Genomic DNA, 17,011 nt, shown 5'->3' with positions numbered 1-17,011 from the left:
TCCAAGAACAGTGCCACCTCTGTCCTCAGGTTATGTGTGGTATTGCAAAGAAATCTGCTCTGTTTTTCCTTATCCAGAACAAGTTGTTAGCGGTCACAAAATTGTTTACTTTTAGATGTCCCTCAAGCCAGAAAGTGTTAAACACTGCATTATGAAAGCAGCATATTTCCCTCTCCATACTTGGCTGAAGGTGCATGTGTATGTGGGGATTGGGGGGTGAATAGCTGTCAGCTGAATGAGTGATCCAAGGTGTGTGGGCACCATTAAAGGGGTACTCCGTTGCTAGACATCTTATCCTCTCGATCTTCGTGCAGACACCCAGTGTTTTGCCCCCTTGTGTTATCCCCCTCCCCTCCCTCCATTCTTGTCATTTCAGAAGGGGGCGTGGCGTTACATATCGGCCAAGGCCTCCCTAGAGAAGGAACCAAAGTCGCGTAATAAAAAAAAATAATGTCTAACACCATATTTATCACAACTTAGATTTCAGAAGGACTCCAAAGGACTGCTAAATCTCCCCCATTATGCCTATTGAAATACAGGTCTAGTTGGTTCTTAGTAAATGTCTGTACATTAAATGTTAACACTATCAGTCTGCTATAAAAAATTAACCTGATTTATTTTATTTTAGAACCATATTCAAAGGATATTTCCAACTCAAAACATTTCTGGATTAACCTTCACAGGGTATACTATATCCAGCCCTGGCCAGGAAGATGAAAGCATCTGGGTGGGCCAGGAACCTTATTTACCAGACATTTCGCTACATATGTCATACGTGTTTGGAGATGGGAGTACCATTTTAATGAATATACCACAGTTAAGAAACAAACAAGCTTTAAGTAAGTATGTTATTAGGTTTTCTTACCTTGTTAAGAGCCAACATACTGCATTCCAGTATATTGGTAACCGCCTGCATGCAGCATGTCAAAACAGTAATAACCGCTAGTTAGGAAAGTACAATACCAAAAACACACTCATAAGCGACAACTGACATCAAATATAAGTCTACGTCTGCTAAACATCGTATTTACATACATTGGGGATAAGGATGTTTTTCCTGTGCAGTCAGTAACACTTGAGACTGATATTTGGCGTATTTTACATCTATTACTAGGCAGATAACTCCAGGATAGAAAACCATTTGAGCACTTTTGGCTCGTTGGAGCTAAATAATTTTCAGATACATCAGCCTACTTTAGTCATAAGGAGTCCTGTAATTTTTCATTTTATTTTTACTTGCATTTGAGAGAAAAGTTGGCAATGGACGGGTTACTATGGGCTACAGTGACATCTGTTGGCACAGAAAACAAGAGCTAATTTATTCCAAACAGCACTATGCCGGTCCTAAGGTTGTATGTGGTATTTGTTCCATTCACTGCAATTCAACTGAGCTGCAATTCCACACACAGACGGAGGACAAGGGTGGTGCTATGTCTACAAAAAAATGACTAATCCTGGAAACCCCTTTAAGAAAACTAAGAGAAATAAAATGTATTGGTCTTATACAATTCTGCCTTTGTTTTCTAACATCTATAACTTGCAGCACTGACATGCAGTTATAAAAGGATGAGAACAATGCTAAGTTCAGGCAATCTAATTGAACAATACAAAAGAACCCCATAGATCGCTTCTGGTTGTAATGCATCCAGCATTGTAGGAGGATCAATATGGGTACATGTTACTCTTAAAAGGCATTGCCATGTTTAGGGCCTGTAAGCACTGCAATCTCAGATCTGTAGCTAGATATGGCTGTAGTCATGTAGACAAAACTAGAAATCCATTTTACCTACACAATGTTAGGGTGTGCATATGTATTGAAAACAGGTATACCTTTTTCTTATCTCTCATTGAGCCTTTGCCTCGAACCATAATCTTGCATCCAGTTTCTGCTTCCAATTGTTTAGCAGTTAGTCCTCGAGGTCCCAGGATACGTCCAACAAAATTGAACTAAAAAGAGAAGAAAGTTGTTGTCAGAATCTGAATAATTAAGTGTCTGTGAATCACAATATTTATACAGTGTTATGAAATCCCCAAAAATGTTAATTCGTTGGTAAGAAGTGGTTGTCTAGGATGGCAGGGATTTGTCTGCATGTATGACAGTGGGGGGGACTTATCAAAACCTGTCCAGGGGAAAAGTTGCTGAGTTGCCCATAGCAACCAATCAGATCACCTCTGAAAAATGAAAGAAGCAATCTGATTGGTTGCTATGGGCAACTCAGCGACGTTTTCTCTGGACAGGTTTCCACAAATGGTTGGTAACCATTAGAGAGGAAGGAGCAGGATGAAACAAGTAGCTTTCCAGTTACCAGAGAATGGCTGGCAAGAGCAGGTTTAGAACATGCCTATCGGCAGCCAGGGCCCATGGCTAATTAACTCTTTAGACACAGCGATGAAAGTCTATCATGGCGCCCCCGCATCCCAAAGTGCCAACATTTATAGCCAGTGGCTCAGCGTAACGGGCAGGCTGTAGCAATCAATGTTTTTCTATTGGAGATGGTGGAGGAGAACAGATTGCATGAGCACGGGAGAGGTGAGCAATATCCATGTTTCTTTGTTTCTATTTAAGTTTAATTGACACCCACCCTCTGCTTACGGTCACTGAGCCAGTTGCTAACCCCATTAACATATATCTTCCCCTAGTCCCAGCATTCTCATTTTATGTACTAACCTTTTGTGTGGCACAGCATTGAATGCCTTAGAAAAATCCAGATATACAACATCCACAGTACAAGGAAAACTGAGTTTCCATGCCACAGAGATTCTGTTGTGTGCACAGCACAGGGAATCTGCTGCAGTGGAATATCTGTGTTGGATCCCAATGTGGAATGTGGATCCCAATGTTCGGACATGTAAACATGGCCTAACTGTTTTGGTATTCTAACACTTTTATTCCTGTAAGGTATATGACTGTCACAAGATTATTTAGAATGATCTTAAATGGGCACTGTCATTAAAACTAATTTTTGCTATTGCACTCCTTATGGTAAATAAAAAATCTTATGTGCTTTGTTTTGAAGTTTTCTAGGTTTTATTTGTGTTTAAAAAAAAGCTGCCACTAGGTGTCTCCCTACTTGTCCAGAGCACATCGATCCATATGAGGGCTTGTTCTTTGAGCCAACAATTTTACTTTGTAATACCATTAATAATTTCACCACAAAATATATTGCGAAAGCAGGCAAAAATCTATTTGTGGGGCAAAATAAAATAAAAATTCAAATAAATGAAAAAAAAATTGTAAATTTTAGAAGCTTGTGTTTCTACACAGTGCAGTTTTCGGTAAAAATTGCACCTAATATTTATTCTGTAGGTCCATACGGTCACAAGGATACCCAATTTATTTGGGTTTGATTTTATTTTACTACAAAAAAAAAAAATAACTACATGCACCAAAATTAATAGGTTGAAAAATGTCCTTTTCTGACCCCTATAACTTTTTTTTTCGTATACGGGGCGGTATGAGGGCTAATTTTTCGCGCAGTTATCTGAAGTTTTTATCGGTACCATTTTTGATCAGACTTTTTATTAATTTTTTTATGGTATAAAATGTTACCAAAAATACGCTATTTTCGACTTTGGAATTATTTTTATGTGTACGCCATTGACCGTATGGTTTAATTAAGGATATATTTTTATAGTTCTGACATTTACGCACCCGGCGTTGCCACATATATTTTTATTTACACTTTTTTTTCTTCAAACTTTTATTACGGGAGGGGTTAAATGATCAAAACACTTTTTTTGTGCAATGTTATAGCTCCCATAGGGGACTATAACATGGCACACACTGATTGAATACATTGATCACTGCCATGCAATAGCATAACACTGATCAGTATTATCGCCGCTTGACTGCTCCTGCCTGGATCTCAGGCACGGCGATCTGATGCGCAGGAGGCAGGTAGGGATCTTTCTCACATTCTGCAAGCTGTTCAGGATGCCGTGATTTCAGCTCATCAGTCCCGAACAGCACCACTGAGCTGACCGACATTTACTTTCGTTTTAGTTGCGGTGATCAAGTTTGATTGCCGCGTCTAAAGGGTTAATGCCGGGCATCAGCCCGATCGGCGATGTCAGGCATTGCGGGAGCCGCAAATGGACGTGAATGTAAGTCCATTTGTGTTAAGGTGTTAATATAAGGTCCAGAATTGTCCCCCAAAGAAAGTTAAACAGATTTGTAAATTACTTCTATTAGAAAATCTTAATCCTTCCAGTACTTAGCTGCTGTATGCTCCACAGGAAGTTAAAGGGGTTATCCACCATAAGGTGATTTTACTACTTACCTGCTTGACAGTAATGGACATGCTTAGGGAGGACCTGTGCTTGTCTTTGGGCTAAAATAGCTGTGTTGTGAGATTACCATAATGTTGTGGCTAGCTTTTTGTGAACTGGGTATTTCCTGTTGGATTTCGATCTCAAAACTACACATGCCATAGTTCCATGCTTGTAAGTTTGAGGTCACTTTCCTCCCACACATCAGCCACCCCACCCATTGAAACACAAATGAGTTGCATTCCATTCAAAAGATGTTGCAAAATTATCTCTCTCCCACTCAGCAGTCACTCAACCCATTGAAGAAGACAGGCTCAGTGTCATCACCTGACAAGTGATGTCCCGTCTCAACGCACTGCAACCTTGGAAAACCCAAGACCTGAGTAATTTTGTATGTTAAAATATTGGGGCGAAAATCACAGAAGAATTGGAAGACCACCATCACACACAGGTACAGACACTATATAAAAACAAAATCTGGAATACCCCTTTAAGTTGTCCTTTTCAGGCTGACCACAGTGCTCTCTGCTGACACCTCTGTCCATGTCAGGAACTGTTCAGAGTAGGAGCAAATCCCCATAGCAAACCTCTCCTGCTCCAGAAAATTCCTGACATGGACAGAGGTGGCAGCAGAGAGCACTGTGGTCAGACTGAAAAGAACTACTACGATTTCTTTTAAAGGGGTACTCCCCTGGAAAACTTTTTTTTAAATCAACTGGTGCCAGAAAGTTAAACAGATTTGTAAATTAGAGTCATGAATATTGGATACATATTCATTTATTGATAATAAGATATTTGTAATATTTGTGTCTTTTGACTGACAGGGCCCTTGTGGGTCAGCAGAAATACACTGATTTATTAAATAGTCTATACATAAAATATTCAATGCATAAAATATGGCAAATATTATTGCGTGGTCTCACAGATGGCAATACATTGCGTGCGGAGTACACAAAAAGAATGGGCAGTTTCATTCTTTCTGCGGACAGCAGAATCGTAATTTGCAGTACATCTGCAGTATGTTATTCTCCGCTCATGTCCCGTATTTAGAAAGACTCCGGAAACAAAGCTCTTCTGAATGGAGCTCAATACTCATGTGAACCCAGCCTAAAGTTATGATTCTATTCATCTGCAGCATGTGCAAGCCCCGGTTACATTCATTTGATGCAACAAATCTTCTGCTTGTGAAAATACTTGGGCTCTTGAGCTTTAGGTTACACCCCTGCACTGGTCTTTATACCACATACACAAAAGAAGGAATAAATAAATGTGGTCTTAAAGGGGTACTCCAGTGAAAACCTTTTTTCTTTTAAATCAACTGGTGCCAGAAAGTTAAACATATTTGTAAATTACTTCTATTAAAAAATCTTAATCCTTCCAGTACTTAGCTGCTACAGAGGAAATTCCTTTCTTTTTGGAACACTGATGACATCACGAGCACAGTGCTCTCTGCTGACATCTCTGTCCATTTTTGCAACCGTGCATAGCAGATGTATGCAAAGTGCAGCATGGTGGCTCAGTGGTTAGCACTGATGCCTTGCAGTGCTGGGGCCTTGGGTTCAAATCCTACTAAAGACAACAATAAATAAAGACTTATTATTCTTATAATAACGTCAGAAAAGAGCACCGTGCTCGTGATGTCATCAGAGAGCATCCCAAAAGAAAAGAATTTCCTCTGTAGTATTCAGCAGCTAATAAGTACAGGAAGGATTAAGATTTTTTAATAGAAGTCATTTACAAATATGTTTAACTTTCTGCCACCAGTTGATTTAAAAGAAAAAAGGTTTTCACCGGAGTACCCCTTTAAGTGAATGTTTGCAAAGGTCTACAGGAGGCTCATCTAACTGCTCAGACAACACACTATACGAACCATAGAATAAATGCACAGGAAGAAATCTCCCTCTGTTAAGCTCTATAGCAGTGGTCTCCAACCTGCGGACCTCCAGATGTTGCAAAACTACAACTCCCAGCATGCCCGGACAGCCGTTGGCTGTCCGGGCATGCTGGGAGTTGTAGTTTTGCAACATCTGGAGGTCCGCAGGTTGGAGACCACTTCTCTATAGCTTAGACGTGTAAGTTTATTACAGACACATGCCCCGACCATTAAAAGCATCTGAGAGCAGACTGTCTAAACAGCGCTTGTGGAGTCTGTGTCTAAATATATATGTCAATATTAGATGACAATTCAGGGTTTTAATTACACACAGGGATATGGCTGTCATTAACACTGTGAACCTGTAATGTCCCTCAGACAAGGGCAACCACACCACATCCTTCCAAAGCACTTTTGTTCAGAAGATAACGCTTCTAAATGCCCTTTAAAAACCGTGATCTTATAAGCCGGCCAAGCAAGATGATAAATATGATCTATTTCTAACTGTCTACGAGCAACTAGCAAGAAACATTTATATTCATCCTCTGGATAGCAAATGTTAATCTTAAAGTGTCAATTAAAGATTACGAACAAAGACGGAACAGGCCAAATTCAAAGAACTTTAGCCAAAAATAGAACAACATACACAGAATTTGGCACATCCTTGAGCGGGCCTTTATTCTACACCATTTTATCCTGTGAAATTATTACTTTGGCATGCAAAGAGACAAACAGACAAAATGTAAGTCATGTAGATGGCATAATATTAAAAGACAGTGGCACACATGTATGTAGTAAGCATCTGTAGAGAAAAAGAAAATAAACCTTGAATCCTAGCTTTTATTTTGGTTATGCTCCAGTAAATATTCAAAAGGACAACAGCGGAAGGGGAAAAGTAAAAATTCACAGCATGGTTATTCCCTCCGCGGCTCGGGAAGGAACTGTCTGATTGCTGAAGAGCCAGCACGTAAATCAACACTGATCAGAATCAATCAAGCCGAGGTGAACACAGACGTAGCTTTCAATTCCAAATCACACAAAGCGGTGTCACAGCCCAACAATGGGCTCGTCATTCTCAGCATCATCCCCAAGCAGCTGGGACGCCACGGCATACCTCTACAAGAACGGGTGTCTACAAACAGAGCAACTCCCTTTTAACGTGCCCTTACTTTATCAGACTGACACCTCTGACTCCAAAGTCATTTCAAAGTGATTTAATGCAGAGAAGAATAAGACTGTGCAGAGTTTAAAGGGGTACTCCGGTGAAAACCTTTTTTCTTTTAAATCAACTGGTGGCAGAAAGTTAAAACACATTTGTAAATCACTTCTATTAAAAAATCTTAATCCTTCCAGTACTTATTAGCTGCTGAATGCTACAGAGGAAATTCCTTTCTTTTTGGAACACTGATGACATCACGAGCACAGTGCTCTCTGCTGACATCTCTGTCCATTTTAGCAACCATGCATAGCAGATGTATGCTAAGGGCAGCATGGTGGCTCAGTGGTTAGCACTGCTGCCTTGCAGTGCTGGGGACTTGGGTTCAAATCCCACTAAGGACAACAATAAATAAAGTGTTATTATAATAATGTCAGCAGAGAGAACTGTGCTTGTGATGTCATCAGAGAGCATTCCAGAAAGAAAAGAATTTCCTCTGTAGTATTCAGCAGCTAGTAAGTACAGGAAGGATTAAGATTTTTTAATAGAAGTAATTTACAAATATGTTTAACTTTCTGCCACCAGTTGATTTAAAAGAAAAAAAGGTTTTCACCGGAGTACCCCTTTTAGACTGAAAAGCTAAGTGAATATTAGAAATACTGTATTACAGCAGAGACGACAATAAAACGCTGCTGGGGGAATGTTAGGTGGAAAGAGTGCCAGATAAAGGGTGACACTGTCAGATACATTGTATGTAGCCATGGCTGATGCTGCAGTAGATGACAGATTCCGCTGCAAAAATAAAGCCAGCTCATGTACAGGGATCCATTGCATCTACACAGTGACTGCAAATCTTAATCTGTATTGAACAATGGCTGAAGCCCAGCCGTGCTTCTGTTGTTGAATGTGAATAATGTAGATTTAGGGGATTTATCTAATCTGGGCTGCATTATTGTTAAATGCAGTTTTATTTCTGCTTCTAAAGCCTCCATGCACCTGTTCTGTAGAACCTCCAGCCTCGGCCTGTTATGACTAGATTACTGTCGTGTTGATAAGAATCATTTAGAGCCTTTGGAACAGTCTTAAGTGACCTTTTGACTAGAGTGCAACATGAATAAAAATTATTTCTGTAATCCTTAGGGATTAGGGATTCTGGAAAATTATTTGTAGGCATTTGTGGCACTTTATTTGCCTTCACAATATCCAGAGAAAAAGTTGAATATGCACAACACATGAAAGAATTATTTTCCTGCTGGCTCAGAGAAGAGCAGCGGCTCTTAACCTCCCGATCAGTGGGAATTGAACTCATTAAGGACTCTCCGAATAGTGACTCCACAGGTCATGCTGCTACAGCTAGGGCTGAAACAACTAATAGTTAACTATTTTCATAATCGATTAATTGGTTCGTTGATTAGATGGTCACTATGTGTATGTGTATCTGTGATTCTCGGCAGCCTGCTTAGTGAAGAGAGGGCCCGGCACACAATATGTTCTGCTTCCTGCTGCTATCGCGAGTCCCCGGTGTGAGGCTCCGTGATAAAGGCTAGCCTTGTAACCGTTGCAGAAAAAAGATGCAGGAAGTGGAAGATTATGCGTGCTAGCCCCCTCATCACTAATTGGGCTTCTGGGGGCACATAGGATGGACAACCAGGGATTATGCTGACCTTTCTATCTGGCCACAGGTAGAGAATTACCATATGTATTTAAATACAATAGCTCAGCCAACCCCACAAACTCTATCAACACACAATGCATCCCTTACCTAAATGACACAGAAGACCTTCCAGTCCGATCCCCTCCCCTCAGTTACTCCATCCATAATCTAACTCACAAATTATCTTCTCCACTATGGTTATTTTTATCCGATTAGTCGATTAATCAAAATAACCAGCCAACTAAATCGATTATGAAAATAGTCATTAGTCGCAACCCTAGCTACAGCACATACATGTTAGGTGGTGGCGCTAGGCTAGACACTGTACAGACAAAATAAAATCAGTGAAATAAATGGATTACTCTGTATAGGAAATGGTATTTATACATGTACTCTAAACGCTCACAATACTCTGCAGAGTGTAGTAGTGCTGAGGAAAATGAAATGCCAGGTGAAATACAGTGTGATAAGGTAAACTCCCCAGTACAGGTCACCTGTCTAATCCAGGAAGAAGTACAGTGCTGCCTTTAATATTCAAGGACTCTATAGTGACAGGGACTGTTCCCCAGGACTGGCACATGGCAAATGTGGTGCCAATATTAAAGAAGGGGTCAAAAGGTGACCCTGGGAATTCTAGACCTGTTCGTTTAACCTCGGTTGTATGTAAATTGTTTGAGGGTTTCCTAAGAGATGCTATTTTGGAATATCTTGATAAAAATAAATGTATGACCCCGTATCAGCATGGATTTATGAGGGATTGATCCTGTCAAACTAGCCTGATTAGCTTTTATGAGGAGGTGAGCTCCAGACTGGACCAAGGGCAATCGCTGGATGTTCTATATCTGGATTTTTCCAAAGCATTTGATACGGTTCCACATAAAAGGTTGGTGCATAAAATGAGAAGGTTTGGGCTGGGGGAGAATGTGTGTAAGTGGGTAAGTAACTGGCTCAATGATAAGAAACAGAGGGTGGTTATTAATGATACTTATTCTGATTGGGTGACTGTTACTAGTGGGGTACCACAGGGGTCCGTCTTGGGTCCTGTCCTATTTAATATATTCATTAATGACCTTGCAGAGGGGTTGAATAGTAAAGTAGCAATCTTTGCAGATGACACTAAACTCTGTAAAGCGGTAAACTCTATAGAGGACAGTGCACTGTTACAAATGGATCTGATAGGTTGGAGGTTTGGGCTTGGAAGTGGCAGATGAGGTTCAACACTGATAAATGTAAGGTAATGCACATGGGGAAGAAAAATCCGGGCTGGGATTATGTATTAAATTGGAGAACACTTGGGACGACTGACATGGAAAAGTACTTAGGAGTCTTAGTTAACAGTAAATTTAGCTGTAGTGACCAGTGTCGGGCAGCTGCTGCCAAGGCAAATAAAACAATGGGGTGCATCAATAGGGGCATAGATGCCCATGACAAGGAAATAATTCTACCTCTGTACAAATCACTAGTCAGACCACACATGGAATATTGTGTACAGTACTGGGCACCAGTGTACAAGAAAGATATAGTGGAGCTGGAGAGGGTTCAAAGACGGGCAACTAGAGTAATACGGGGAATGGGAGGACTACAGTACCCAGAAAGATTATCAGAATTAGGGTTATTTAGTTTAGAAAAAAGGCGGCTTAGGGGATACCTAATAACTATGTATAAATATATCAGGGGACAATACAGAGATCTCTCCCATGATCTATTTATACCCAGGACTGTATCAATAACAAGGGGGCATCCTCTACGTCTAGAGGAAAGAAGGTTTCTACACCAGCACAGACGGGGGTTCTTTACTGTAAGAGCAGTGAGACTGTGGAATTCTCTCCCGGTGGAGGTGGTCATGGGGAACTCTGTAATAGAGTTCAAAAAGGGGCTGGATACATTTTTGGAGAGTAATAACATTACTGGTTATGTATACTAGATTTATAGGGACAGAAGGTTGATCCAGGAATTTATTCTGATGCCATATTTGGAGTCGGGAAGGAATTTTTACCTCTAGTATGAGGTTTTTTTGCCTTCTTCTGGTTCAACTCAACTCAATAGGGACTCATTAGGGATATAGGTGGAACTTGATGGACTCTGGTCTTTTTTCAACCTTATGAACTATGTTACTATGTTAGTGATGTACTTGCCATTATACATGTCAAACATTATTGCTTAAAAAAAAAAATAAAAACCCTGAATCATGGTGACCTCACTGAAATGCTTGAATTCTTGCAAAACTGGTTTGAGGACGAAAAATACAGCAGCTGAAAACTGGCATATACCACAGGAACTGACAGTCAAAGCTTCTATATACTCATGTGAGACATAAATTCATCATCACCATCACATCACTATCATATCAATATCATAAATATATCAATATCATATATCACTGCAACGTGGAACTAGTTTGCTTGGACTACAAACATCACTTGTTCCATAAGGCCCAGGTTACATCAACAGTATATGGTTCCCATTTTTAACATGCACTTTTGTTTTGGGTTAAAACAATAAGGTTGAGGTCTCTTAATGAGCGTTCAACAACCAAACCAATCCATTTAGTTATCTGCATTTACTGAACTTGTTATACTGGTATACATATTGTTATTATTCTCTATATATTTGAAATGTCATCCAGTGTCAGTCTGTGGCCATTTTAAGGGGTTAGAATAAGGGTCTATTCATGGCGGAATTCCACCTCAAATGAAAGCCAATACACTTCTATGGGATTTCACACTCCCGCTTACACTTCGGAAATTCCGCCATGTGAATAGACCCTAAGAGTACTTTCATCAAACACTACAACAGAATTTATACTTTGCAAGTCAGATGCCAGTTACAGTCTATACCCTGCTCATAGGAATCTGTGACCAGTAGACAAACTGCTGAATGGTAAAGGCTATGGACGCCTTTATTTATTCCTGCTTTGTAACTATTATAGTACAACATTAATACATAGTAGTGTGGTCACATCAAATTCAGGAGAAAGGCACTGAATTCGCCAAAACGTTGCATGCATGATTTTGGTGGAATTAACTTCAGCACTTTTTCACAACCTGGGCCTCTTGAATTTATTGCATCCACACCACTTCTTATGAATTAGTTTCCCTGGAAGTAGTCTGTATTATTACATGTAAATAGGAGATTGTCCTGTGCCGTCTCTTTTACATACTTTATTACATTTTTATGAAAGACCTCTGGAGAAAATGTTTTTGTATTTGTTTCTTCTCTCTAGCCTCCTGCAGTGTCCTGTTCTCAGGGTAATCCTAAGGCTGTTAAAGGACGCAGTCTCCTTACGTTTCTTTTAAGCCAAATTATGGCCAGATGAAACATCAATTTAATTATAAATTATCTTAAAATGTTCCTTCAGGAGAGAAGAGCTGATAAACATCTAATGGACTTCAGTGATAACTGGACACTGTAGGAGGCTATAAAAAGGAAAAAGCAAACATTTTAAATAAAGTCAAATGGTGAAACGTTTATTTGCCATAATAAACACAAGGCAAGAACAAAAATTACGTTAATTAAAGATGTTCATATTTATTATGATTGATTTGAGGATCTACAACCACTGCAGATTATTCACTTCATGACCTTTGAACTCCATTTACCTTGTGAAGGGTATAAGCACCAATTCATTTACTGCAGAATAAGAACTTTAACACAAAGAAAGACTCAAGTTATCACATGACCATAATCTTAGTGATGTGAAATACACGTTTTCTTGGAGAAATCTTTAGAGACTAATTCTACTTTGGTCCTGGGTGTTACAATGAAAGGACAGTCAGTGCGCCATATGCTGCAATTGAAGTATTTTAAGCATTCTTAACCCCTTCAGGACGGAGCCCATTTTGGCCTTAAGGACCGGAGCGTTTTTTGCACATCTGACCACTGTCACTTTAATCATTAATAACTCTGGAATGCTTTTAGTTATCATTCTGATTCCGAGATTGTTTTTTCGTGACATATTCTACTTTAACATAGTGGTAAATTTTTGTCGATACTTGCATCCTTTCTTGGTGAAAAATCCGTAAATTTGATGAAAAATTTGAAAATTTAGCATTTTTCTAACTTTGAAGCTTTCTGCTTGTAAGGAAAATGGATATTACGAATACATTTTTTTTTGGTTCACATATACAATATGTCTACTTTATGTTTGCATCATAAAATTGACGTGTTTTTACTTTTGGAAGACACTAGAGGGCTTCAACGGTCAGCAGCAATTTTCCGATTTTTCACAAAATTTTCAAACTCAGTATTTTTCAGGGACCAGTTCAGGTTTGAAGTGGATTTGAAGGGTCTTCATATTAGAAATACCCCATAAATGACCCCATTATAAAAACTACACCCCCCAAAGTATTCAAAATGACATTCAGTAAGTGTTTTAACCCTTTAGGTGTTTCACACGAATAGCAGCAAAGTGAAGGAGAAAATTCACAATCTTCATTTTTTACACTCACATGTTCTTGTAGACCCAATTTTAGAATTTTTACAAGGGGTAAAAGGACAAAATTTTTACTTGTATTTGTAGCCCAATTTCTCTCGAGTAAGCACATACCTCATATGTCTATGTAAAATGTTCGGCGGGCGCAGTGGAGGGCTCAGAAGGGAAGGAGCGACAAGGGGATTTTGGAGAGTACGTTTTTCTGAAATGGTTTTTGGGGGGCATGTTACCTTTAGGAAGCCCTTATGGTGCCAGAACAGCAAAAAAAAACCACATGGCATACCATTTTGGAAACTAGACCCCTCGGGGAATGTAACATGGGATAAAGTGAACCTTAATACCCCACAGGTGTTTCACGACTTTTGCAAATGTAAAAAAAAAAAAAAAATTTTACCTAAAATGCTTGTTTTCCCAAAAAATTTTTATTTTTAAAAAGGGTAATAGCAGAAAATACCCCTAAAAATTTGAAGCCCAATTTCTCCCGATTCAGAAAACACCCCATATGGGGGTGAAAAGTGCTCTGCTGGCGCACTACAGGTCTCAGAAGAGAAGGAGTCACATTTGGCTTTTTGAAAGCGAATTTTGCTCTGGGGGCATGCCGCATTTAGGAAGCCCCTATGGTGCCAGGATAGCAAAAAAAAACCCCACATGGCATACCATTTTGGAAACTAGACCCCTCGGGGAACGTAACAAGGGGTTAAGTGAACCTTTATACCCCACAGGTGTTTCACGACTTTTGCATATGTAAAAATTTTTTTTTTTTTTTTACCTAAAATGCTTGTTTTCCCCAAAATTTTACATTTTTAAAAAGGGTAAAAGCAGAAAATACCCCCCAAAATTTGTAACACAATTTCTCCCGAGTACGGCGATACCCCATATGTGACCCTAAACTGTTGCCTTGAAATACGACAGGGCTCCAAAGTGAGAGCGCCATGCGCATTTGAGGCCTAAATTAGGGATTGCATAGGGGTGGACATAGGGGTATTCTACGCCAGTGATTCCCAAACAGGGTGCCTCCAGCTGTTGCAAAACTCCCAGCATGCCTGGACAGTCAACGGCTGTCCGACAATACTGGGAGTTGTTTTGCAACAGCTGGAGGCTCCGTTCTGGAAACAGTGGCGTACCAGACGTTTTTCATTTTTATTGGGGAGGGGAGGGGGGCTGTGTAGGGGTATGTGTATATGTAGTGTTTTTTACTTTTTATTTTATTTTTTGTGTTAGTGTAGTGTAGTGTTTTTAGGGTACAGTCGCACGGGCGGGGGGTTCACAGTAGTTTCTCGCTGGCAATTTGAGCTGCAGCAGAAAGTTTGCGGCAGCTCAAATTTGCAGCCAGATACTTACTGTAATCCTCCGCCCATGTGAGTGTACCCTGTACGTTCACATTGGGGGGGGGGGGACATCCAGCTGTTGCATAACTACAACTCCCAGCATGCCCGTTGGCTGTCGGTGACTGCTGAGAGTTGTAGTTTTGCAACAACTGTAGGTACACTGGTTATGTATCACTGAGTTTGTGACCTAACTCAGTGTTTCACAACCAGTGTGCCTCCAGCTGTTGCAAAACTACAACTCCCAGCATGTACGGTGCATGGTGTAAGGTGACTGCTGAGAGTTGTAGTTTGCAACAGCTGGAGGCACACCGGTCGTGAAACACTGAGTTAGGTAAAAAAAAAACTCTTGAGTTTCACAACCAGTGTGCCTTCAGCTGTTGCAAAACTACAACTCTCAGCAGTCACCGACAGCCAACGGGCATGCTGGGAGTTGTAGTTATGCAACCAGCAGATGCACCACTACAACTCCCAGCATGCACTTTAGCTGTTTGTGCAAGCTGGGAGTTGTAGTTAGACAACAGCTGAAGGTACACTTTTCCATAGAAATAATGTGCCTCCAGCTGTTGCAAAACCATAAGTCCCAGCATGCCCATAAGGGAATGCTGGGAGTTGTGGTGGTCTGCCTCCTGCTGTTGCATAACTACAGCTCCCAGCATGCCCTTTTTGCATGCTGGGAGCTGTTGCTAAGCAACAGCAGGAGGCTGTAACTCACCTCCTGCTGTTGCTTCATCGCTGGACTGTCCCTCGCCGCCGCAGCTGCTCCTGGGGCCCCGATCCCAACAGGGGCGCCGGGGATCGGGGTCCCCAGCACCGGGGGTCGTCTTCCCGCACCCGCTCACGCCCTCCGGAAGAGGGGCGGAGCGGGTGCGGGAGTGACACCCGCAGCAGGCGCCCTGATTGGTCGGCCGGTAATCCGGCCGACGAATCAGGGCGATCGTGAGGTGGCACCAGTGCCACCTCACCCCTGCAGGCTCTGGCTGTTCGGGGCCGTCAGAGACGGCCCCGAACAGCCAGTAATTCCGGGTCACCGGGTCACCGGAGACCCGATTGACCCGGAATCGCCGCAGATCGCTGGACTGAATTGTCCAGCGATCTGCGGCGATCGCCGACATGGGGGGGCATAATGACCCCCCTGGGCGATATGCCGGGATGCCTGCTGAACGATTTCAGCAGGCATCCGGCTCCGGTCCCCAACCGGCTAGCGGTGGGGGCCGGAATTCCCACGGGCGTATGGATACGCCCTCGGTCCTTAAGGACTCGGGATGCAGGGCGTATCCATACGCCCTATGTCCTGAAGAGGTTAAAGGAGTACTTTGGCGGAAAACTTTTTTTTTTTTTTTTTTAAATCAACTGGTGCCAGAAAATTAAACAGATTAGTAAATTACTTCTATTTAATAATCTTAATCCTTCCAGTACTTATCAGCTGCTTTATAATACAGAGGAAGTTATTTTCTTTTGAATTTCTTTTCTCTCTGTCCACCATGCTCTCTGCTGACACCTTTGTCCATGTTAGGAACTGTCCACAGCAGGAACAAATCCCCATAGCGAACCTATCCTACTCCAGACAGTTCCTGACATGGACAGAGGTGTTAGCAGAGAGCACCGTGGACACACAAAAAGAAATTCAAAAAGAAAAGCACTTCCTCTGTATAATACAGCAGCTGATAAGTACTGGAAGGATTACGTTTTTTTTTTATTAGAATTTACTAATTTGTTTAACTTTCTGGCACCAGTTGATTTAGAAAAAAAAAGAAAAAGGTTTTCCACCGGAGTACCCCTTTAAGCATTTAGTGAACACCTTCTCAAGGTAAGTCCAAAGTAATAAGTAAAGCAACCTAGAGCAGTCAATTATGGTAAATAATCTATTTGCATGTGCTATCTACTGTGTCAATACTAAGACAAGAATGAAAGGCTCTGAGTAGCAGGTAAACATTTGCATTTCAATGAGAACAGATAAAAGTGATGAAGGTCTCCAGATCATCTCATTAACATTAATGTGCTTCCCTTTAAGAAAACAAACCCAACTGGAGCCAGTGGTGATGGATGGGCGAGGTGAGGGACGCATTTTATATTCTGTGCATCTATACATGGGGGAGGGGGGTTAATACTAGATATAAACCAATGGGATCATAGAGCGCAATATGAAACTGTAACCAAGCAGGAGATAACAAAATACTTTCTTAATGCCGGAGTCCAGGCCCTGGAAACACTGACTAACAGATGCATTGTCTTTCTGAGCAAATGCTTGTCCTTCCAAACATGTGACCTTAGCTGTCAGCGGCCAGTGATAAGACCACCA

At 41.1% G+C, this 17,011-nt stretch overlaps 1 protein-coding gene across 9 annotated transcripts in view; it reads right to left on the bottom strand.

Annotated features, from left to right (window-relative positions):
• The window catches only part of QKI (QKI, KH domain containing RNA binding), a 184,074-nt gene that overhangs the window by 85,681 nt on the left and 81,382 nt on the right, over nucleotides 1-17,011 (bottom strand). For 6 of the 9 annotated variants that reach the window (XR_008891404.1, XR_008891405.1, XM_056566804.1 and 3 more), the window contains exons 3-4: nucleotides 1,831-1,947; nucleotides 866-910 (exon numbers count right to left, since the gene is read on the bottom strand). Coding sequence is in view for 7 of the 9 variants with exons in the window: in XM_056566804.1 (XP_056422779.1) it covers nucleotides 866-910; nucleotides 1,831-1,947 (162 nt within the window). In the remaining 2 variants the exon portion in view is untranslated. The remainder of the gene's footprint in view (nucleotides 1-865; nucleotides 911-1,830; nucleotides 1,948-17,011) is intronic. The other 3 variants (XM_056566806.1, XM_056566810.1, XM_056566808.1) reach the window with 1 other exon arrangement.

The sequence above is a fragment of the Hyla sarda genome, chromosome 3 (genome assembly GCF_029499605.1).
Source record: "Hyla sarda isolate aHylSar1 chromosome 3, aHylSar1.hap1, whole genome shotgun sequence".
In the NCBI taxonomy this organism is placed as follows: Eukaryota; Metazoa; Chordata; class Amphibia; order Anura; family Hylidae; genus Hyla; species Hyla sarda.
This window is presented reverse-complemented; position numbering and strand designations above follow the sequence as displayed.